General features: G+C 44.8%; 1 protein-coding gene across 1 annotated transcript in view; it reads left to right on the top strand.

Annotated features, from left to right (window-relative positions):
- The window catches only part of TENM3 (teneurin transmembrane protein 3), a 600,673-nt gene that overhangs the window by 434,703 nt on the left and 141,892 nt on the right, over positions 1 to 24,078 (top strand). The window contains exons 5-7 of the mRNA XM_014531397.1: positions 15,625 to 15,863; positions 16,170 to 16,175; positions 20,164 to 20,186. Coding sequence (XP_014386883.1) covers positions 15,625 to 15,863; positions 16,170 to 16,175; positions 20,164 to 20,186 — 268 coding nt within the window. The remainder of the gene's footprint in view (positions 1 to 15,624; positions 15,864 to 16,169; positions 16,176 to 20,163; positions 20,187 to 24,078) is intronic.

The raw sequence follows: 24,078 nt of genomic DNA, 5'->3' as shown, positions 1-24,078 counted from the left end.
GTGCCGATGACATCCTGCACTAATATAATACCGCTTCTTTCCCGTCCTGGGGCACTAGGAAAAGCTTCGGCCTGGGGACAGACAGATCTGGGTTCAAATCACAGCACCCTACTCGCTACGTAACCTTGGGCAGAGGGCTCATATGTTTTTATCTTGTGTTTTTTCCCCCCCTAAAATGGGCTTGATCACACGTCACAAAGATTTTATAAGGATATATTGAAATGTCATGTAAAATGCCTGGCCCTTTAGTTTCTTTTCCTTATTCCTTTTCTATGCTGCACATTTAAAAGTGTGATCGTTGAGTTAGTGTTTGTAAAGTTAAATGACAGCTATCGAGAACTTGTGTGTTGACTAATTTTTGTGAGAAATAGCCGTTTCAGCTACGGAGGTAGGTATCTTCGAATTGTGAGAAGAATCACCTATTATCAGTTTAATTGGGGCGACATCCTAGAGGAGATAACGTGGGAAGTACAGACAGGATCTGTTTCGGAAACAGGTCACTGGAATAACACGGGAAGGAATTATGTGCAGTGGTGGTGGGAGGGATACTTCCTAAAGTGAAACCTGAAGGCACTCACCCACTCAGCAGGTGTTTATGAAGTCTCCCAGGGACCACCGTGAAAACGCAAGTTCATTGCTGAGGGCGGGAGAAGGAGGGAAGGCTTTTCAGAAAGATGGACTCTCCAAGATTGGAATTAACTGTAGAGATTATCTAATCTATTTCATTCTTCTGAAGCCCATTGAGACTTAGAACTCTGGGCCTGTGAGTCTGGCTTTTTGAGATGCCACCCAGTTCCGAGATTGTACAGTATCTGTTGGAATCTGGCTGATTTCTCTGATGCACTAGCAAACAAATGGTAAGCTGTTGCATTTTCACATTTTTTAATAAACAAGGACAAAGCCCATTAAAATACCACGTTTTGCAGACTCCTTATAGATGACAGTCATTATTCTTGGCAACAAAATCCTGTGTTGATGGGAATATTTCCTTATGTCAGTTTTCACACTGCTCTCTCTGCACTAAGACTTTCTTTAGAGAAGCAGTGCTTTCTCACTCATTCCTGAACACTGCCTTTACCTTGAAGGGGCAGATTAATATAACAATTTTTAAAATATATATTCTCGGTAGCTACTACTGCAGCCGCTTGTCATCGCAGAAAAGGTCAGCAGGTTTGGAGCCTTCTCCTTTTTAGTTATTTAACTCATTTTTTAAGGTTTATAACTCTTTTGGGTACTTTGCCCTGAGCTCACTGCGTAACATATATGTGACTAAACAAGATTTTCAAATTAGTGCAAAACGCATCCCTAAGTCTTACGAAGAATCTCGTGCTTAAACACACAAGCTGCACAAGCCACGGGTGGGGTCTTACTGACAACTCCTGCACCTGGAGCTCTTCTCTCAGGACGCCTCCCGCCACGCGAGACCTCGCAACAAAAGGCTGCGTGTCCTCAGTGCGTTAAATTATAAAAGCTAACATCTCTTATGTTTTGGGTAAGCGATAAATCCAAATAGAAGTGTGCTCTACACAAGTGCTAAGGTACAGTCCTCACGTAAAAACTACAACTCTTTTAGGTAACTGGTTACAGACATAAGTTTGGGGGCAAAACAGACCTGGCTCTGTCTCTGTGCCAGCTCTGGCACATCGCGGCTCAGTTTCCTCATCTTAAAAAAGTAGATTTTACACACACACACATACACACACACACACACACACACACACACACACACACGACATTGTGATGTTTAAATTAGATAATACAGGGTGTCCCAAAAAATGTATATGCACTTTGAATGATTACAAAGTCAATGTTTATTAACATACAGTTCATTTTCAAAATTTAAAAGTATCTACAAAAGCGAATAATTTTTTTGTCGGTGCCTGTTTTCAAACTGATGAGTGTTTCTGGTCCAGGCCCTGCTGATAATGCGAAGCAATGGAATTGCAAACATCAAGAATCTTTTCGTTTGGTATTTGTGTGCCCTCAATTCATAGACTGTTGCCAGTTTGGCCATAAATTTTCTTTTATTTTTTATCCCCATAAAAAAAAGTCTAGTGGCCCTTTAGGGTAAATTTCCTTTGTTCAAAGCTTAGTCTGGCTTCACCCATTATTTCAAATCAGTTAAACCTGAAAAGGAATGTAAATTAAGTGAGTTACCAGCTGTTAAAGTGTGTATACATTTTATTGGGAAATCCTATATTTTATTTGCACACAGAAAATAGGTGATTAATAAGCCTTATTTAAACAACTTCCTGCTCTTTGGACTGGTTGTTTTCTGTTTTGATTTGTTAACTACTGTTCACTAACTCTCATCTGATTGGCTGAGATGGACAGCTCCAAAGTCTCTTACAACCTTGACATTCTTTTATTCCTCATAAACGCACATCTACACCCGAAATTCTTCTCTTCATCTAGTCCACACTTCTGTCTCAAATTTACAGAAAGAACTTTGCTGAGTACTTTTAACCATGGATGGCCATCGATAATTAAATGAACTAATAATTAAATATAGTAAGTTGTGTTCAAATAGCACATAGGCATTTTAGGATGTTCCTTTTCATTTCCATTTTAATTGTAATATATTTTTAGTATGCAATAACTACCAACAGGAGGTGTCATTGAGATCTTAAGACATGTAAGAAAATGTCTAATATAGACTCGTGCACTTGATGCCGTGGCTCCCCCACCAAAATAACTAAAATGTGAAGCAAAGATGTTAGGCTATTTTAGCCTTCTTGATAATAATAAAATAAAATCTTCATTTTTTTTCCGGATTTAATATTGTTTAGTTGTTGTTCAGTTCTTAATGCTCCCAAACAAATTCTGTGACGTGATTTGGTGCTTGATTCTAAACACCTCTAAGTTAAAATAAGCCTTGATAACAACAGCTTGCTTCTTTTTGTAGCCCTATATGTTTTATACAGCCATGGTTATGCTTGCACTATACATGTCTGTCACGTACTTAAGACTGAGAAGTAAACGTAAAAGATGGTAAGGAATTCACTAAAGTGTATTTCCCACAGATCGCCTGAATAGTCTCTAGAATTTTGCTTCCCAGTTGCCGGACATCACTGACCACATATTGCTGTGTGGACCATGAGCGTATCTGTGTATTTAGCATAATTACAGATTGATACAGAGGCCGTTGCTAAAACGTACAATTACTCACTTATTTATATTGCAATTGTTTGGGTAAACAATTAAAACAATTTTTGTCTCAAATCACCTTTAGTTCAGTCGCTGATCGCTCATATTAATTCAGGCACCAGCAGTGAAATGTGTCTTGTTTATAAGCTTTTCATTTAAGACATCTTTCGTGCCGGGATCACCTCCTAGCATGGAAGTTGTCCAAAGATAATAGCACATCAGTTGAGAAGGGTAATAGATTGGAGATCGCCACATGCTGTCGGCACGCAGAGGCCATTTATCAGGCTCACTAACTCGCTGTGTCCCAGCTAGAACCATTACACATTTCCTCTTTTGTTTCCACATCAGAATATATAATCTGCATCCTAATGTTGATGACTCACTTGGGGGTGTTTCACTTCCTTACTTAGGATATTCTTCTTCAAAATGCATACCATAATTACTGTAAAAGTTATAAAAGAAGAGTCTTTTTAATTAGTAAGAGTCTCAAATCTTTTTACCATTCAGGGATGCATAGGATATTACTTTCTGTAAAAGATTTTCAATTAAATTTATTGTAATACATGTATTCCTTTATATTAGAAGCAAAACAATCCACCCATTTTGTTTTTTTGTGTGTGTGTGTTTTTTAATCCACCCATTTTGAACAAGCCCCAGCCAGTTCTTAGAAAATGTGCACCCACGTGCACATAAACCTTTTCTGGACTCATCCTATTTTAAAAACAGCAGAAATTAAATTATCAAAATGCAAAGAGAGAAATATTGAAGTATAGGTAAATTGTATCATTTCTTAAGTGTTTTAGCATTTTATCCGTTCTTTTTTTTAAAATATATTTTTATTGATTTTAGAGAGGAAGAGAGAGAAAACGCCAATGAAACGCCAATGATGAGAGGGAATCATTGATTGGCTGCCTCCTGCACGTTGGACAGAGCCCGCAACCCAGGCATGTGCCCTTGACCCAAATCGAACCTGGGACCCTTCGGTCCGCAGGCTGATGCTCTATCCACTGAGCCAAACCGGCCAGGGCTTTTCCGTTCTTGAGACAGGCGTTTTCAGTTGTTAGATTCCATTTGCTAATTTTTGTTCTTGGTAATAGCTTTTGTCAAGTACAGCGGCCAGAGCAGTGGTTGTTGAAGGACTTAATTAAAGACGGTCCCAATACTTCTTACTTTCCGCATTCGAGTTCAGTGCTCGGCGAGGTTCTCCTGCTCCCACCCCCGAGGCATGTTCTAAAATAATATCTACAGGAGGAAAGAAAAAAAACTTCCTTGTTAACTTAAATAATGAGGATTCAATGTGGGTGTGTGTTTTTTTTCAATTTTGCTGTATTACTGCTCCCTCCGAAGCTTGATATGAGAATTGTTTCCTGTCGTTACTGGGTAGATCAGAGACTACCACCTCTGCAGCCTTGTCAGGGTGTGGAAGTGCCTCCCTGTGGCCCTCGCGGGGGACTTCGCCTCGATTGTTTCTGCTTTGTTCTCAGCACCTTAAAGCAGGAGCAGAGTTAAGGGGAAGGGAAGTTGTGCAGAAAATACTTTTCTTTTCCTTTCCTTCAAAGCAGCAGATGTGTAAAGGGGTAAGAAGGGTGTGTGTGTGTGTGTGTGTGTGTGTGTGTGTGTGTGTACAGTGCTTTTAAAATATTTAGAACTGAGGTTTCCAGAAGTCTCTGCTAATAGTAAAGGGAATGAGCAGAGGCAGCTCTTTCTTGCCTAGATACATTTTAATACAAGTAATAAATTGAAGCAAAGTTTTTAGAGGAAAAAAAGAATATATAAAAGCTACTCCAGCCAGAAAGGGGAAGGGAGGAGAAAGAGTGAGGTCTGTGTGAAGACAGGTGAAACCTTGGGAAGCTGTAGGTGCTAGACGTCTATGTGCTCACAACCCAAGTGTTAAGTTCAAAGGGAAAAGCAAGAGAACCCCCTGAAGAAAGTACTTGTGGAATGCGAGAGTGTGTTGGCAAGTGTGTTATAAGCACATGGAAATGTTGCTACAAACACAGGGAAGAAGAACTGAAGGAGAACTGGTGTCCCGTTTAGAGATAAAGGCCAATAAATATGGTAGATCAGTGATTTTCAGCCTTTTCCATCTCCTGGCACATAAACTAATTGCTAAATTTCTGCAGCATGCCAAAACTATATTTTTACCGATCTGACAAAAAGCAGTTATAATTTTGATTCATTCACACTGGACGGTTATTGTTGTGTTGGCTGTTGTCATAGAGACAGAAACATCAATGATGAGAGAAAATCATTGATCAGCTGCCTCCTGCACGCCCCCTACTGGGGATCGAGCCTGCAACCCAGGCATGTGCCCTTGGCTGGAATGGAACCTGGGACCCTTCAGTCCACAGGCCGACGCTCTATCCACTGAGCCAAACCGGCTAGGGCATGTTGTCATTTTTTTTTGTTTGACAGTCTAAATAGTTAGGTATTGCATGTCTTAAACATTCTTGGTTGAAAATCGAGGTGGTAGATGTTTGAAGACAGCAATGAGATTAGAAACGGATTTCTTTGCAAACAGGTAGAGTTCAAAGGGAGGCACAGGAAAGGGGATAGTGGAGGTGAAAATGAAGAGCGAGGTGACATAAAACAGCGGAGACCGTCGAAGCATGTGATTCTGAGGTCAGGCGGATTGAGCTTCGTGCAGCAGAAATCCCATTTGTCCTAAACTGACGCTTGGAAGTGAGCTGCCAGCAGTGCCTTGCGAAGCAGGGCCCTTTGCTTTGATCTTCCCATTTGTTACACAGTCTCGATGCACATCTTGAAGTGCAGTGGAAGCTGAGACGCTCACATGCCTGGTCCTCACTGTAGTGCTCCTCAAAGTGGGGTCCCTGGGCCAGGTCCCCCAGACCTTCCCTTTCAACAAGGCTCCCAAGGAGTCACGATGCGGGCTCACATTTGAGAACCACTGGTTTAACGTGTGGAATGGGCGTGGAGTGCACTCCCCTCATATTGAACCCAAGTGCACCAGGCTCTGCCTAGACCTGCGGTTCCACAGCCAGCCTGGTCGGCCTGGTCCCGGATCAGGGACCACAGCCAGCCTGGAGGGCCTGGTCCCGGGTCAGGGACCACAGCCAGCCTGGAGGGCCTGGTCCCGGGTCAGGGACCACAGCCAGCCTGGAGGACTGGTCCCGGGTCAGGGACCACAGCCAGCCTGGAGGACTGGTCCCGGACCATGGACCACTCTGGATCCTGCTGTAACACACTGCACGGGCGAGGTCGTGGCTGGGAATCCCTTTGCCGTCTTAGGCAGATGCTGGTGTGCCTGGGCTTCTTCCCGAGCGTTCACCGCAGCCTCTGCCATCTCTCGGCTCAGGAACGTGCGGGGCTTTGCCGGCCTCCCGGGCAGATGGAGGCTTCTTCCCGACGGCAGGTATGTAAGCACAGTAGGCGGCCACACGAGGTGTCTCGGGGTGTCTGTTGAGAATCAGTTGCTGAAAAGGGAAGGAAAACAAACGAACCCCGCCTGGACGGAGAGCAGGGAATCCTCTGTAGGGGCTCAGGCTTGCTTTCTTTCATTTTCTGCCTATTTAGCTGCCAGGAATTTTGTATTTCCTGGCCTCATTGTCTAAAGCACATCGTTGAAATGAACTGCTTTTCCAGCCATTTATTAGTTACAAACACATTGCTAAATAAGCATCTAACAGATGAGCCAGTTGGCTGTGGAATTTAAAACTCAGACTTTGATAGTGAAAATCTGAACACGGTGACCATGCAGTAGAGGGGTTCAACATGCCGGGACAGTAGTTAATATCCTCTTTCCGGGAGAGCTTTTTAAAAAATATATACTGACAGATTTTTGGGGCTGTTGTAACTCATGCAGTCCTTAGTGAACATACTCTCCATTATAGACCAGTAGTTAAATGAGTGGTGATGGGCAATATTGAAGGAAGATGACACACAGTTACTGTTTTGTGTGTATTTTGACAAATTTTAAAATGTATTTTATCCTGAAGTGCATTCTAGGCACGCCATCTTTTGTTTTGGAATGACCGAGTGCCTAAAACTCTTTTGAACTCATAGTTAATTTTAGCCTTCAGATACTCCAAGGTAAATTGAATCTACGAGTGTGGGACTCGTTTCCTTTGGGTCTGAAAATGACATTTTGGAAGCGTCGTTTGAAGTTGAGGAAATCTTGTGAGACCTTTAATAAGCCTCTTAAGTCCAGGAAGGTATGTTTTGCCTGGAGGGAAAGGAGCCCATCCCTGAAAATATTTTAGCTCTTAAGTCAGAACTTTGGATTCTGGAAACGCTGGATTTGACCCAATCTAGCCCATCTTCCTTCTCGTTGGCACCATTGTCTTTGAAATCAGAGCATCTAATCTGAAGCAAGCAATCTATGCTCGAGGTAAAATATTGATTGATTTGCCTAGAAACAGGTAGAATGCAGGACGTCGAGAGATTTTATTGAAACAGATTAAGTGTAGTTTGAGGTAAATCACTCTCTCTGTTCAGTGAAGAACATGAGAAGGAGGAAGCATCAATATTTCCTGTGCAGTAGAGCCTTCCCCCTCGTAAGGTATAACAGGTGGCTTACAATAGGAGTATTTCCCCAGGGGTCTGCATGGCACTAATAGAGGTTTCCAGTGTGCCTGAGGGACTGTAACTATTACACTCTTTTTATTCTAAGTATTTGCTTTGTAATCTCTAAGGTGTTTAACACTATAGAAAACATCGAAGAAACAAGCCTCTTTTCAATGAGGATAACCAATTATGAAGTTAAACTAATTAGAAGTTCAGCGGTTACACACTTTCCTCTGACTTTTCTTTCCTGTCCTAACGTCCCGTTGAGGACATGACTCGGGCCACTTCGGATCGTGCTGTGTAACACGTTGTCCAAGGATGCCTTTCATTGTGGTCCGTACAATTTCCGATTTATTAAACCATGTTAACCTCCCGAACAAAACATCACTATTAACCCATTGTTTCCTGGGTTACAATATAATTATATATTAGAACGTGTTTAATTTTGTACTTGATGTTAGGATCTCTTTAAATGAGCACCGATATGTTGATATTATATCTAATATAATATAGAAAGGCACATTTAAATTTACCGCCAAAAATCTGATTATTTTTCTACCAAATATTTTATGACTGTAAGTTTATGATTATTACTTTGAAAGACAAAAGTCAATCAAAAGTGAAGAATTACTCAGAAACAAACCATATCTGCCAAGAGAAGGAGCTGGAAAAAAACACAAAAAACAAATTCTAAGAGGCCTGCGCGCAGAGGAGACAGATGTTATGTCTGGACTCACAGGCATAATTCCGTGTCCTGGGCACATCCAGTGTATGAAACGTGACATTGCATTTGAGAGAAGATGAAAGTTCGTAATGGAAATGTTAGTCTTGCCTCTTCTCTGCCAAATAGACAAAAAGAGGAAGCTGAGAACCCAGACCTGCTCCAGCCCAGCTAGAAAAAGACAAAGAAAAGGGAAAGAAATGCTGGAGAGGAGAGGATGCACGATTCTCACAGTGGGACAGGCTGGATGCTGGGCGGGAGGAGGGCGGCCGGATGGAGGGGTCACTGACAGTCACCCCTGCGCCTCAGGGACAGACTCGCTCACAGTGGCCCGGCGGCGGGAGGGGGCAGCAGGATGGATGAGCAGCTCCGGTCTGTGTCCTACAGTTTGAATTTGTGACACGACCCATACAGAGGTGCGTCGGAGAATCCGTTAGAAACATAGCAAGGCGGGAGCCCAAATGCAGAGGTTGGTCTGGAGGCTGATCCCCAAAGAAACAGGCCTCCGACTCCGGAAGAAGAACAGCTGTCAGTGGGGCGCAGTGCGGAGCCGTCCTGCCCGTGCATGTTTCTGTGGCGCGGTGAATGCCACGGGCCCACGGCCTCGTCCGCTGGCCGGTGCCGTTAATAGGATCCCCTGCAGATCCCAAGCCACCCAGCAGCTGTCAGTGTTCAGTGACCTCCTGCCCCGCTGCCTTGGGCTTTGGAATTGGTTTTCCTCATCTGGGTGTCTGATCGCCTGCCATGGAGTGAGCCTCCGGTTCCCCACCGGGGTGCGATCGCCGAGGCCCTGGAGGCAGGCGGCACGCGGGCATCATTCAGGGCATCAGAGCAGAGCCTGCCCCGCCTGCTCCATGTCATCTGTCGCCGCCGCTGCTCTATCACACGATACAGCGGTGAATAGTCTCACCGGATTCACGGTTTTCATTCCCAAAGATGGTCTTAGAAGTGAAGGAAATTTGGGCCTTTATTCTGTAAACCTCGTGTGGGTGCCCGATCACAACCATAGGTGTCTGATAGTCATTTTTGCAGATTTTTTCATACATGAGAAGCATAGTCCCAAGGCTGGAGGCCCTGGCCGGAGTCACGGGGTAGGGACAGACCACAGATGGATGTGCCTTATAAAGAATTAGGGATCGAATCATTTTCTCGTGCACTCGTGTCATGTTCCCGCCGCTGGGTTTCAGGGTTAATGGATCTGTTCCCTCATGAAGTATTTGGGGAGGTCTAGACGCCAGCTAAGCAGCGTGGTGGCCCATGAACGGTGAAGGAGAAGTCCTGGGCTTGGAGACAGGCAGTCGTCACAAGACGCACCTGCCGGTGTTGTGTGCCCTCTGTGTTGCAGTGGGAAGAAAAACATGGTTGACTTTGGAGAGAAGACACCTGTCAGAATCTAGGAAATCACACCATTCTCCCAACTATGAAGGCAGATGTTCTCTTCTGTAGGAACATGCGGACATGGACCTTCCCCACCACACTAGCGTGTGTCTGAGTGGCCTTCACGTGTATTTTTATGCATCTATTTTCAGAGCTGATTTTACCCAAAGGAATTGTTCTCACAGGCGTGGCACCCTTTTTTTATGATGGGTTTCAAAGACACATCAATTTAAACAATCTTTGCAAATTCTTTCTGTACTCCCTCACTAGAAAGCCACCTGGAAATATTGAAGACAGTGAATTTAAATACAGTGCATTGGTGAGTTGGCTCGTCTTTCAATGCTTCATCATGTCTCTGTATTTATTAAGGACACACGGCTGCCAGGCACTGACCTCATGGCCCCTGAGACGGGTGGGCACTAGAGCAAGGGGAAGTGTACCTCTGCCATGGAAAGTCAGTGGCCAAAGTATGTCTCTTGCAACAGCACAAGTAAATTTGTGTATAAATAAGTTAGAAACTCTTTGAAGATAAAGCAGTCTTCAGTTCCACTAATACTGATGAACTAGAGGCCAGATGCACGAAATTCGTGCAAGAGGCTCAGCCCTCGCAGCTGCTGTGGCTTGCCTCGGCCCTCGCAGCCCCGGCTTCGTCCAGAAGGTCGTTTGGCTGTCCAGTCTAATTAGCAAATTACGCTTTTATCATTATAGATAGTGGATTTTTTAATATTATGTCTTTATTTTTGGCAATATCTCAGAGTTGCCTTTTGCTCTAAGAAAAGTAATTTCATAGTAACTCAAGCCTAAGTCTTGAAAGAGTGCTTTGTCATGATCACCAAAGCAGATGAGCATCTGGTACTAATTCCACAAACTTCAGGAGTTGAAACAGAGATGTCTAAGCTGATGTTGGCATGTGTCCGGCTCATTGTGTTTGCACACAGTAAGTACATGTTTTTAGTGTCAAGGCTAAAATAACGTAGTAGAGTCCCACAAGCCCAGGTTCAAATCCCAATTCCCAGGAAGAAATGACCCAAATGTCTTTGAATAAAATGATAACATAGTTCCCAGGGAAGGTCTTAATTTTGGTTCCTATGATTGCCAACTTTTAGTTTCTGTTTTTAGAGGCCCGGTGCACGAAATTCGTGCACTTGGAGGGGAGGGGTCCCTCAGCCTGGCCTGCACCCTCTCTCAGTCCAGGAGCCCCCGGGGGATGTACGACTGACAGCTTAATGCTGCCATGAAGGCAAGAGAGGCTCCCGCCACCACCGCTGTGCTCACCAGCCATGACCCTGGCTCAGGGCTTCTGGCTGAGCGGTGCTCCCCCTGTGGGAGTGCACTGACCACCAGGGGGCAGCTCCTGCATTGAGCGTCTGCCCCTTAGTGGTCAGTGCGCATCATAGCAACCATTTCAGCCATTCAGTCGATTTGCATATAAACTTTTTATTATATAGGACCTTTTCTTTCTAGAAGTTCCACTTTGCTCTTTTCTCTTTTTTTAATATATATATCTCAGAGAGAAAAGGAGAGGTAAAGAGAGCTAGAAGCATCAATGATGAGAGAGAATCATTGATTGACTGCCTCCTGAATGCCCCCCACTGGGGATCAAGCCAGCAACCCAGGCATATGCCTTTTACTGGAATCAATGGCATTGAGCGTCTGCCCCTTAGTGGTCAGTGCGCATCATAGCAACCATTTCAGCCATTCAGTCGATTTGCATATAAACTTTTTATTATATAGGACCTTTTCTTTCTAGAAGTTCCACGTTTCTCTTTTTTTAATATATATATATCTCAGAGAGAAAAGGAGAGGGAAAGAGAGCTAGAAGTATCAATGATGAGAGAGAATCATTGATTGACTGCCTCCTGAATGCCCCCCACTGGGGATCAAGCCAGCAACCCAGGCATATGCCTTTTACTGGAATCAAACCCGGGACCCTTCAGTCCATGGGCCAACGCTCTATCCACTGAGCCAAACCAGCAAGAGCACGCTTTGCTCTTTCCTATATCTTCTATTTATCTCCTTGTTATGTTCATGCTTTCCTTTAAGTCCCTCAACATATTTATAATAGCTGTCTAAAATTCTTGTCTGCTTTTGATCATTATTGTTTTTTTTAGTCTATTTATATTTCCTGATTTTGATTCCCACTCTCCTGCTTCTTCCCAGTAATTGCTAAGAGTCTAAATTTTTTGTTGTTCTTTTAAAGAGAAGCTTTACTTGGAAGACGGTTAAATTTCCTGCAGATCAGCTTTCAGGGATTGAATGTAAACTCTGTTGGTAGGGACTTATGGTGGCCTTTAATCTAGGGCTATTTAGCCTTAATATCAAGGCATGGCCCTTCTGGGGTCTCTATTAACTGTACCAGATGTTCAAAAAGGTATCATTACTATGTGGGTTCAGAACTCTACCATCTCTCAATTCTTTGTTATTGCTGGGACTTGTTTAGCCTATAGCTTTCTAGTAGTTTGTTCTGTTCTCAGTAATTGTTCTTTGACCAACCACTTGAAATCTCATTCTAAGTATGCAGGGCACAGTATTGTGGGTCGCGACCCCTGAAAATACATCCTGCATATCAGATATTTACATTACGATTCATAATAGTAGCAAAATTACAGTTATGAAGTAGCAACGAAAATAATTTTATGGTTGGGGGTCACCACAACGTGAGGAACTGTATTAAAGGGTCGCAGCAAAAGGAAGGTTGAGAACCAGTGCGCTAGAGACTCAATGAGACCCCATGCAGATGTTTGGGGCTCTTTATCTGGGCAATGCCCTTCTCTCTGATACACTGGCCCACAAAGTCTAGCCTCTGCAGCCTCCCTGACCCCCAATCCGTTTCCCCAACTCAGTGAGACCACCATGCTCCGTTTAGAATCCCCTTCCAGGTACTATGTGTGGTCCAGGAAGTTTCTCCAGGCAGAAAATCCCTTTATTTCCCTTCTCCCAGTGATCAAAATGCTGCATTGCCAGTTGTCCAGTGTTTGCAAACAGATGTCTCATAGACTTTGTCCAGTTCTTTCTTTATTTACAGTGAAGAAAGGCACCCGGGACCCGGGCTTCCCTCGCAGCCCTGGCTTCGTCTGGAAGGATGTCGGGGCTAATTGGCATATTACGCTTTTATTATTATAGATTGAAATTACTTATTGTTAGCTGTGGCTCCTTGTCCAAGGTACTTCTCTAGGACTCACATTTTGCATCGGCACAATGGTCACCATTTTATTTATCTTACAATACTTATTGAGCAACTACTGTGCCCCAGGAACTTCCTATCGTCCTGGAAATACTTCAGGAGAATAAGATGTACTAGCGTTCACATGGGAGCAGACAGGCGATAGATGTGTGCAGTGGCTATATCATCCTTATCCATGCACCTGGTATGCTGACGTACTTATTGTTAGCTGTGGCTCCTTGTCCAAGGTACTTAACTTCTCCAGGACTCACGTTTTACATCGGCACAATGGTCACCACTTTATTTATTTTACAATATTTATTGAGCAACTACTGTGTCCCACAAACTTCAGGGGAATAAGAAGTACTAGCGTTCACATGGGAGCAGACAGACAGGCGATAGATGTGTACGGTGGCTGTATCGTTCCTATCCATGGACCTGGTATGCTGACCGACTTTCTCTCTTCATCTCCCTATGTTTTATTTGAAGCCCTCCTCTTAGACACTGTGCTCAGACAGTCTGGACTCTCCCTCCTCCTGGGCTGCAGTCGCAGGCCGGGGGTGGCTGGTGCTCCGGTCTTCTCCGGGACGCCGTTGTGTTTGTTGTCATGGCTCCGAGTTCCTTCCTCATCGATCCCCATGTTGCTGCTGAGGTGGCTGCATTGCTCCCCGTGGGGCCTCTGGGGGCAGTGGCACACGCTGCCATTTCCTTGCCGCTCTTGAAGCCATAAACATATTCTACTCCGCACACTTAGTGCTGAGATGCAGGAGCCCCAGGAGCCCTCTGGAACCCCCCCGGGCACTCCACACGTCGCTTCTCTCGACGGGACACCATTGCCTCTGCAGGTCTCCGATTTCCTGGCCTCCTGGCGCACCCGGTGGTCTTCATTCTCCAGGCTCCGTCTTCTAGGGGAGCCAGGCGCCATAAACATATTCTACTCCGCACACTTAGTGCTGAGGTACAGGAGCCCCGGGAGCCCTCTGGAACACCCCCGGACACTCCACACGTCGCTTTTCTCAACGGACACCATTGCCTCTGCAGGTCTCCGATTTCCTGGTCTCCTGGCGTACCCGGTGGTCTCCATTCTCCAGGCTCCGTCTTCTAGGGGAGCCAGGCGGGGCCTCTGTCTCCAGGGACCAGGCCATCTCCTGCCCTCACTCACTCCCCCTCTCCCCTCTCCCGGACCTGTCATGAGGAAATACCCTCACCTAAGGGGAACCTTTACCTCCTGAATTCTCTGTCTTTCAAACGGTGTGATTATACCCCACATCCTTTCTGTTTCTCCTTTTCTGCAGAAATCCTTCCTAGTACCAGGGACTGCCTGCCTTTGGCCCTGGACCTACGAGTACACGCTGGGTGCGTGCAGATGCCGCTTGCGTCATCCGGCCGCGCTCTGCTAGTTCTGTGTCCTCAGCCCTCAAGCGTGTAGTGGAAGTGGTAGCGAGAGCCTCAGACGTCTCTGGAAACTCTCCCCCTCACCCCCAGACTTGCCACAGAGCACTGGGCAGATTCGCTCCCCAGTGGGGACTCCGTGACTGTTGTCACCTCTCCTGGTCAGGGGGGACCCCTTTTATCTCCCACCATGTTTCTCCCAAACATCATGGTTATATTCCAGTCTGCACCATTCCTCCCCATCCCCCCCCCCACACACACACACACACACACCACCCCCTGTAGTCTGGACGTTAGGAAACCCACACGCACTCAGACTGTTCTTACTTCTCATCTTGCCTCGTGTCCCCTGGAGGCGAGGCAGTGGCGCAGTTGTTGGAATTGAGAGGCCGGGCAGAGCAGGGACACAAGTGGGAATTTCAGGAGGAAAAACACACCACAGGGTACATAGAATTTAATTATTTCCTTTATTTAACCCACAAGCCTGATGGTCCCGTTAGTGGAGAGCGGCTAGGATTAGAACGTGTCAGGGACACCAGGAAATGAAGCAGCCGCAGCCTGAGCGCGGCCGACGCACTTGTGTTTACAGGAGTAACGTGCTCCCACGTGGCAGTGAGAATCCGTGTGGCTGTCAGGTCCTAAGCTGAGTTGTCTGCAGGGCAATGGGTAGAAGTTCTTAAGGCAGTTCATACAGGGCGGTTCCAGGATGGTTTGTGCAGGAAATGGTCCGATGGGAACCCCTTGCCAGGCCGTCACATTCCCAGCTTGATGTAGAGACAGCCGCCACTGTCAGGCCTCAGCACTGCTGTCTGCACTACAGACCCTCTTAACTCAGTCTTCTTATGAGTTGGCTTTTTTTTTTTTGGTTAAAATATTCTCTTTGTGTGTGACTGTGTGTGTGTGTCTTTAAAAGAATCCTATAGTTTTATTTTTTAATATATTTTTATTGGTTTCAGAGAGGAAGGGAGAGGGAGAGAGAGATAGAACATCAATGATGAGAGAGAATCATTGATCAGCTGCTTTCTGCACACCCCCCACTGGGGATGGAGGCCAAAATCCAGGCATGTGCCCTGATGGGGAATCAAACTGTGACCTCCTGGTTCCTAGGTCAACGCTCAACCACTGATCCACACCGGCTGGGCTAAAATGTTTCCTTAATTTCCAGGTTTTTAAAACTATTTGAAGTAAACGATTAAGGAGACAGAGAGGAGAGCGAGCGCCTCTCAGTCTGTCTCCGCGTGTTAACACGTGTGCGTCTTGCTGTTGGTACCGATGTGTAACCGTGTCCCCCGTTCCACAGGCATTTCCTATTCAAAACAGGGACGGGGACCACGCCACTGTTCAGCACCGCGACCCCGGGATACACCATGGCTTCGGGCTCCGTGTACTCGCCGCCTACCCGGCCGCTGCCCAGAAACACGCTGTCGAGAAGCGCTTTCAAGTTCAAGAAGTCCTCCAAGTACTGCAGCTGGAAGTGCACGGCCCTGTGCGCCGTAGGCGTGTCCGTACTCCTGGCCGTGCTCCTGTCCTACTTCATAGGTAAGAGCCGCGTGGCGGGAGCGTGCTGTCCCGAAGTTGGGACGTTGTGGTTTTGTTGCACGTACCTACTTGTTTGGTCCAGAAGTCTGTTCTGAGGTTATATTTTCTGGGGAAGGAGTCGGTAATGGTACATTGTAATTACAGGGTAGTTTACGTGATTTTTAACAAATTTGGGTAAATAGAAAAGCTGCATTTGCATAAAGAACCAGTTATGTTCTTGGACGCAAACCCTAGTGTATGTACGTCTGGTTTGGGCTTATTCCTCATGAAAACATGGGTAACCTGTGCCATTTCACGTTCACAAAGCAATCCGTGCCCTTCCAGGAGTGGACACAGGGCAGGAGTCTCCTACGACGCATGGTCGGTAGGCGCTGTGCTTCTGGTGACGGGCCACTCTCCATCTCCCGCTAGCTCGGCTCTCAGAATTATCTCAGACTTTTTGTTGCTTTAATGAATCACTAAGTGTAAGTCCCCTCACTGGGGACCACGGTTTCCCCCTCAGGAACACTCTCCTGAGAACCGGGCATCCGTGAAACTAGGAAAGGAGGTTTTACTTGCTCGTGGATGTGGATTTGTCAACTCTTCTAACATGGCACTGGTCAAGGTTCCCCCTGCATAGGAACCCACGTGATGGAAGGGCTAACGGCAGTGGTCACTGTTACCTCTGCCTCCTCTGTCACACAGATGAGCACTCAAACTGCGGGAAACTGTTTTCTTTACCTGTCAGGACCACATCTGATTTTGATGGACTTCTACTAGTAAGTGTAGGGAAAGACCTATGATATTGAAATGCTAATGGTACCCACTGAGAGAAACCCCAGGCTGCGTGGCTGGTCCTACAAGAACCACAGTCCCTGGTGCATTTCCAAGTTCACAGAGCGACGTGTGCTGCCCCGTGAAAGTCTGTCGCTGAAGGAGGGTGTCACAGAGCTGCGTCTAGAACAGTCGTATGCTTGTGCGGTGGGCCGGTTTCTGTCATCAGCTACAACGCTCCTTAGTTATAAATTACGTACTTTGGAAACGGAAATAACCATTTTGAGCCACAACATTTAAGAGAAAAATAGAACTTTAGAGCGTGAAGGAACTTTAGAGATGATGGAGTCAAGGATGGTAACTGTGTGGCTTGTTATGGACACCTGCTTCCAGGTCTTAGACCCCGGCAGACATCACTCATGCATCAGGCACTCTGTCCCCCTGACCCTGGACACAGCCTCATTAGCCTCAGGGAGCCACTGTCCGTCGGGATGACACCTTTGTGTCAGTTTTCAATCGAAGGTAACTCCCTCCTTGTAAAAAGGGTCAAACCAGCTACTAAAAGGGGTTTCCCTGGGCCGAGATCACACACCGGTGAAGCGATGCTATGCTATTTCATAACATTCAAGGTCAATGAGGGCGGCCACAACAACAAACCACTCTTCAGAGATGGATTGCTCGTGTTCAGCTAGAAAATGTCCGTCTGTTAGGAGGGTGTCTTCTGGTTAGCTGGGTAAATTATGTACATTTGTCAGCGTTGTGCTCCTGGAGAATCTTAAAGGGTCCGGAAATACATCGGTCATCAGTGGGATGGAATCAATTCAGCTTATGTTTTTGCAGGGGGTTTTTGAACTCTCGTGCATGCCAAACAGATAGATCCTGCGCAGGGCCGGGATTCCGGGTCTGTGTTGCCCAGGGGTAGCCCAGGTGTTGTCGGACATCCTGTCCGACTGTAAGTGCCTGGGCCCCCCACTTGTTAAATCCTTTGAGTATCGGCTCTAACACCCTTCAATTTTATTTATGCGTGTGAGTGGCAGGATAAATAGCATTTTAATGTGTGATTAGATCATTATTATTTGTGAGACGTACTCTTTTCAAGGATCCTTTCGTGAATATAATTGAGTATTAGAGCTCTAAGTGAAAGCTCAAATGTTTCTTTTTTTTTCAAATGGCCCGTTTTTGCTGTTTAATAGTTAGCATCATCCTATATTGCTTCTAGTACCACACTCCAAAAATTCTCCCTTTGACTTTATCTCTCCCCACAAGGAAGCATACAAATTATATAGTTAATCTACTCATGTACAGATACTTGCTGAACGTTTTTCTGATGATCTGGTTATTGTGCTAGAAATTAAGGCAATGCAACCCAAGGCTTACCTCCCCAAAATTACTTGTATCATCAAAGAATTATCTCGTATTTTTTATTAGTTTAATTAATCTCAAATAGACTTCCAGTTTTCACTGGTCTTCCTGTGCTTAAGTAACCAGCACACATTTTTGCAATGGTTGTCATTGTTGTAGTTTAAATCAGCTAAAGAATTTCTTTTCTTCATCAGTTACCATCGCAAATCTTTTCAGACTGAAGATGCCACCATTAGCTTTGGAAAAAATGGAATAGGGCGCTTTTCTCAGGGAAGGTCGTGCACGCCCACTGAGTGTGCGAGTCAAGCAGAGAAGGAAAAGGGCCACCTGCCTGTCCAGTGCGATCCCCCTGATAAACCCCGAATCAGTGGGGAAGCCAATGTCCTCATCAGCTTGACCTCCCAACTGTTAACAAAGTGCAGTCTCCTTAAACTTCCCCCCCATTCTCTCCTATTGACTGTCAGTATAAAGTCAAAGAAATATGCAAACTGAAAAGCTTGCGGAATCACTTCTATCCCAGAATTTGCTTTCTCACCTTCCAGTAAGGTCATGAGAAGTTATGAGGATGGAGCTTTAACCTGTCTCTTCTCTGAGGTGAAGTTACCTCAGGAGAGTCAAGGTGTGTAACTTCTGAAATGGAGGAATGATGGGAGGGGGAGAGGTTTTGTTCTTTTTCTATTCCCATAGAATTTTCAGTGAATAAAAGAGGAAGAAGAAAGTGAAAATTAACCCCCATAGATCACTGTGAACTCTTTGCATAGGTCACCACGGTTAACATTTTGGCGTATACCCTTCCAGATATTTCTCCATGCTTATGTGCATCTGTAGGGCCATGCTTTTTAATGCATTTGTACCAGGCTTTCTTGCTGATAATGGATGTGTATAATCTTATTTAGCAGCTGTTTTTAATTTACCAGTTCCCAGAAATGCACTGACTGTTTTCTTACGCAAGCATGTGTTTATGCTTTGAGCGTCTGCCCCCTGGTGGTCAGTGCATGTCATAGCGACCGGTTGTTTCGCCATTGAGTCGATTTGCATATTAGGGTTTTATTATATAGGAGTGAAGCATTTGTCATATATGTTATGTAGTTTTTCCAGTTTATTATTAAGTTGGTTCATGATTTTTATGCCACATACCATATAGAATTTTTTAATTCATCACATTTATCAATTTTTCTTGATAATTTGTGATATCCTTGTTATACCTATAAAGTTCTTATTTAGTCTAAGTATTTTTTTTATTTTCTTCTGTTCTATGGTTTTTCAGTAACTACTTTAGGTCAACATTTTTCTGGACACTCTAACAGATGTTAGAGGTCCAAATTAGCTCTCCATTCTAGAAACTCACAGTCAAGTGAGAAAGACAATAATGTAAACATACTATTGACAGCATATGCTTTCATAGCTGCAAGGTCCATAGGAGCAAAAAATAGAAGAGAAAAGAAAACTCTCTCAGGCTGAAGATGTTGGGGAAAGACTTGATCTAGCAGGCGATTCCTAAGAGGTAAAGCGGAGGTCAGTTCACGGGGTTTAATGTCAAAGCGCTTAGTGGGCAATGACCTTGAGAAGAGGTCATCCAAGGCAACGGAGGGACATGAACTATCTGCATGGGTGATGGCTGCTCACAGGGCACCAGGCATCATGTCCAAAGCTGTGTGTGAATGGCCTCATTTAATTTTCACAGCAACCCCTGAGTCATTGTCTCCATTAAACAAAAGGGAGTCTGTTGCTGAGAGAGGCCCCTTGTGTGAAGTCACACAGCCTGGGAGTGAGGAAGCTGGACCAGAAACTGTGGAGGACCCATTTCACTCTACCGCCCCTATGAGGTTTCAAAAGACTTACCATAGAGAAGAAACTAAAAAGTTAAAGCCGTTATGTTTTGTTTTTTGTGTTTTTTTTAAATATATTTTATTGATTTTTTTTTACAGAGAGGAAGGGAGAGGAATAGAGAGTTAGAAACATCGATGAGAGAGAAACATTGATCAGCTGCCTCCTGCACACCTCCTACTGGGGAGGTGCCCGCAACCAAGGTACATGCCCTTGACTGGAATCGAACCTGGGACCCTTCAGTCCACAGGCTGATGCTCTATCCACTGAGCCAAACCGGGTAGGGCAAGCCGTTATGTTTTTAAAAGATTGCTTTAATGGCATTCCAGAGCATGGGATTTGAAGAAAGGAAGTCCAGACTTATACTTTTCAAACTTCCATGTGCCAGGAGTCACCTGTTAAAATGCATCTTCTGATTGGGCACATCTGCAGCGAGAACCCAGGGTCTGCATTCAGACAGGCCCCAGGGGATGCCACAGTGGCCACAGACCACACCTGGAGCAGCAGGGCTCAGCCAGCACGTCAGACACTGCTCTTCGTGATGGAGACGCCCTGTCTCTGCACCGTCCAGTTCAGTGGCCACTGGACACGTGTTACTCATGAGGCCTCGCAGTGTGGCCAGCGCGGCTGTGGAACTGGAGTTTCCATGTTATTATTGTTCATGAATTTAAACTCCAGCAGCCACGTGCGGCTGTTGGCTGCCATTCGGACAAGCACAGACAACCTGTTAGAAACCGCCCCTCAGTGGGCAGTCACGAGGCCCTGTGGGGAGAGAGGAGTGAGCAGGAGTGAGAAGCTACAGCTGGTCCCTCCTAGGACAGATGTCCCAGGGGTTAGCATCTCTTGTTCTTCAACATCAACTGTCCACACTTGGACAGATGGCAAACCTCTTTTCAACATCCACGTTAGGACTTTACAGGGCTGAGCTCCCGTTAAAACCCTTCTCTAGGACTTCAGTTGGTGCGTCTTCACACAGTGAAAATCTGCTGATTTCTAAACACGCATGTTGTGTTTGATGATAATAGTGATGCAGATCTATCAAAAAAAAGACCTGTCCTTGCTTTTCCTGGGCCCTGGCTTCTTTTTTTTTTTTCTGCTCTAATGATTAGAAGATTGTAAGGAAGGGTAATAGATAGCAGTTGTTCGCCAACGAATGGATTAAAGAGATGGAGCCTACTCGTCACCATTGCTTCTCCCTCTGCTCCTGGTTATGGGATGAGTCACAGGCTTGATTATTGTCCTTTGCTCACAGTCGGTGGGGATAACCTGTAAACATATAAAAATGCCCAGACATCTTATCATCAGGCATGAACATTATTGAAACATTAAATAAAGTCAAAATAAATCTTTGCATTATTAGATGAACAACAAAGACGGCAACAAAGTCAAGTCAGACTCCAGATAACACCATGGTGGACATTTCAGCTCATTAACATTTCGGAGATGGCTGGGCAGAATTTTTTTTTTTCTGCTCTAATGATTAGAAGATTGTAAGGAAGGGTAATAGATAGCAGTTGTTCGCCAACGAATGGATTAAAGAGATGGAGCCTACTCGTCACCATTGCTTCTCCCTCTGCTCCTGGTTATGGGATGAGTCACAGGCTTGATTATTGTCCTTTGCTCACAGTCGGTGGGGATAACCTGTAAACATATAAAAATGCCCAGACATCTTATCATCAGGCATGAACATTATTGAAACATTAAATAAAGTCAAAATAAATGTTTGCATTATTAGATGAACACCGTTAAAGACAGCAACAAAGTCAAGTCAGACTCCAGATAACACCATGGTGGACATTTCAGCTCATTAACATTTCGGAGATGGCTGGGCAGAACCTGAAAATTCACATAATTCCCCATGTGGAAGAGCACCAAAACCATTTGCACCCGTTCTTTATATTTAAGGAAAACTAGGGAAGACAAAAATGCCATCAAATTCTATTGTGCGAGCACATTTTCTAGATTTTTGGCTCAGTTTATCCCCAACCAATAATTCGCTTGACAGTTTTCATAATAGCTTTGTTGAGATACAGTTCTCATTCCCTACAGTTCACCCATTTAAAGTGCACAAGTCAGTGATGTTTATATTCACACAGTGTCACAATCAATTTTAAATCATTTCCATCCCCCCAAAACAGAAACCCTGCCTTCTTCAACAGACACTTCCCATTTCCCTCTAAAGCAGTGGTTCTCAACCTTCCTAATGCCGCGACCCTTTAATACAGTTCCTCATGTTGTGGTGACCCCCAACCATAAAATTATTTTCGTTGCTACTTCATAACTGTAATTTTGCTACTGTTATGAATCGTAATGTAAATATCTGACATGCTATATGTGTTTTCCGATGGTCGCAACCCACAGGTTGAGAACCGCTGCAAACCTTCCTTAGTTTTGTTTTGTTTTTGTTTTTCCAAAAAAAAAATCTGGACTTTTAAGGGATTGGTTGTTAATTCCTTTCCCAGTGACATGAAGTAACTCAGCATGGTTTCTCTGATGAACCCCTGGCGCATGCTGCTAAGGAGGACTCGCATTTTCAATATTCTGTTTCATTGAAAAAATACATGAACAGCTGCTACCAAGTGACTCCTAAAATAGATGTTGTCATGCATCTGCTAACAAGGCTGTTGAACAGCGCGAGCACTCCGCAGACCCAGCAAAAGGTAACCCGTCAAGGCCAGCTTCATGGCACTCAGGGTTCGGTAGCAGCTCTCTGTCCTACTTCTTTGTCTGTTTGCATTTTATGAACAGTTTACCTCTCTGTGCACCTTGAAATTGATTATGCTACTAGCTATCTATATGCACCTCAGGGTCAGAAAGAAAAATACGCCAGCCCTTTGTGCTTCATGAAAAATCAGCCATTTCAATATATACAGCAAAATAAAATGTGCTGTGACATTCTTTTTTCTTTTTGGACATGTTTGTGCAATAAAAGTGCTGTTTTATTAGGTTACAGAACACAACTGAGCAATGAATTACACACCATTTTTCACTACAGCTTCCTTCCTGACTCCTAGTTGCATTACATTTCGAAAATGCATCTTGTCTGAGATGCGACGGCAGCATTTTAATGCTGATGTGATTTCATCACTTTGTGGAAGAAAATATACTGCCTGTGGTTTAGAGGATTGAACATTGTAAACGGAAACTTATAAATCAGTACTTTATGTTATCCTTGGATATATGAAATTAAAGACATATTTAAACCTGACTCAAAGGTGAATGAAGACTCAGAATAAACCCGTTGACCCCTGGGAGAGGAGGGAAATGGTGATATGATAAAGCAGCTACTGCAGGATTCTGACTCTGCCGATTCAAAAAGGAGAAAGTCTGCTGAAACTCATTCTGGATGGTGGTACGCTTCCTGTGAAAGAGGCACTTTGGATGAAAGCGTGCATATGTTTGCATACACACACACACACACTCCTCCCTCTGACCCACAGAGATGCTGGCGGTCTTGCCATGTTTGCACAGAGGAGGGAAATGGTGATATGATAAAGCAGCTACTGCAGGATTCTGACTCTGCCGATTCAAAAAGGAGAAAGTCTGCTGAAACCCATTCTGGATGGTGGTAGGCTTTCTGTGAAAGAGGCACTTTGGATGAAAGCGTGCATATGTTCGCATACACACACACACTCCTCCCTCCGACCCGCAGAGATGCTGGCGGTCTTGCCATGTTTGCAGTCTGTCCTAACTTCAGTGTGAGCTCTATTAATTTGCAGAAAATACCAGTTTTCTCTGTCTAGGGTATTGTCTGGAAACCCAGAAATGATCGAGAGGTGACTTAAAATTCAGTTCACTCGATAGCCAGCTCGGTACGAGCATATAGGTGACGTCTGAATTGGACCTAAAGTGGGAAAAAGCTATGTATCGCACACTCAGTTTTTTTCACATTACACATTTTTGGGGGGTTTTATTAGGACAACAGCAGAATGTGGAGCTTTGAGCTGGTATGTGTTTATTACTGCACATCAGGAAGAAATCACTGCCCAATTGGTGCGAATATAGGGACTGTGCTCCTCTTCTCCTTCCCCAAAATAACTTATTTGACTGTTAGCTCGATACGAGGTCAGCGGAGTAAATAACATGGGAGGAATTCTATGCACAAACAGACTGTTCTTTACCACTCAGATACAAGGAGCTCCTGAGTTGAAAAGGGTTCAAGGACATCAACAATAAATACTTTTAGCCCGGCCGGCGTGGCTCAGTGATTGAGTGTCGACCTATGAACCAGGAGGGCACTGGTTTGATTGCTGGTCAGGGCACATGTCCAGGT

This window comes from Myotis brandtii, unplaced genomic scaffold (assembly GCF_000412655.1).
Source record: "Myotis brandtii unplaced genomic scaffold, ASM41265v1 scaffold802, whole genome shotgun sequence".
NCBI lineage: Eukaryota > Metazoa > Chordata > Mammalia > Chiroptera > Vespertilionidae > Myotis > Myotis brandtii.
The sequence above is the reverse complement of the archived record's forward strand: the minus strand, read 5'-3'. Positions and strand labels throughout refer to the sequence as shown.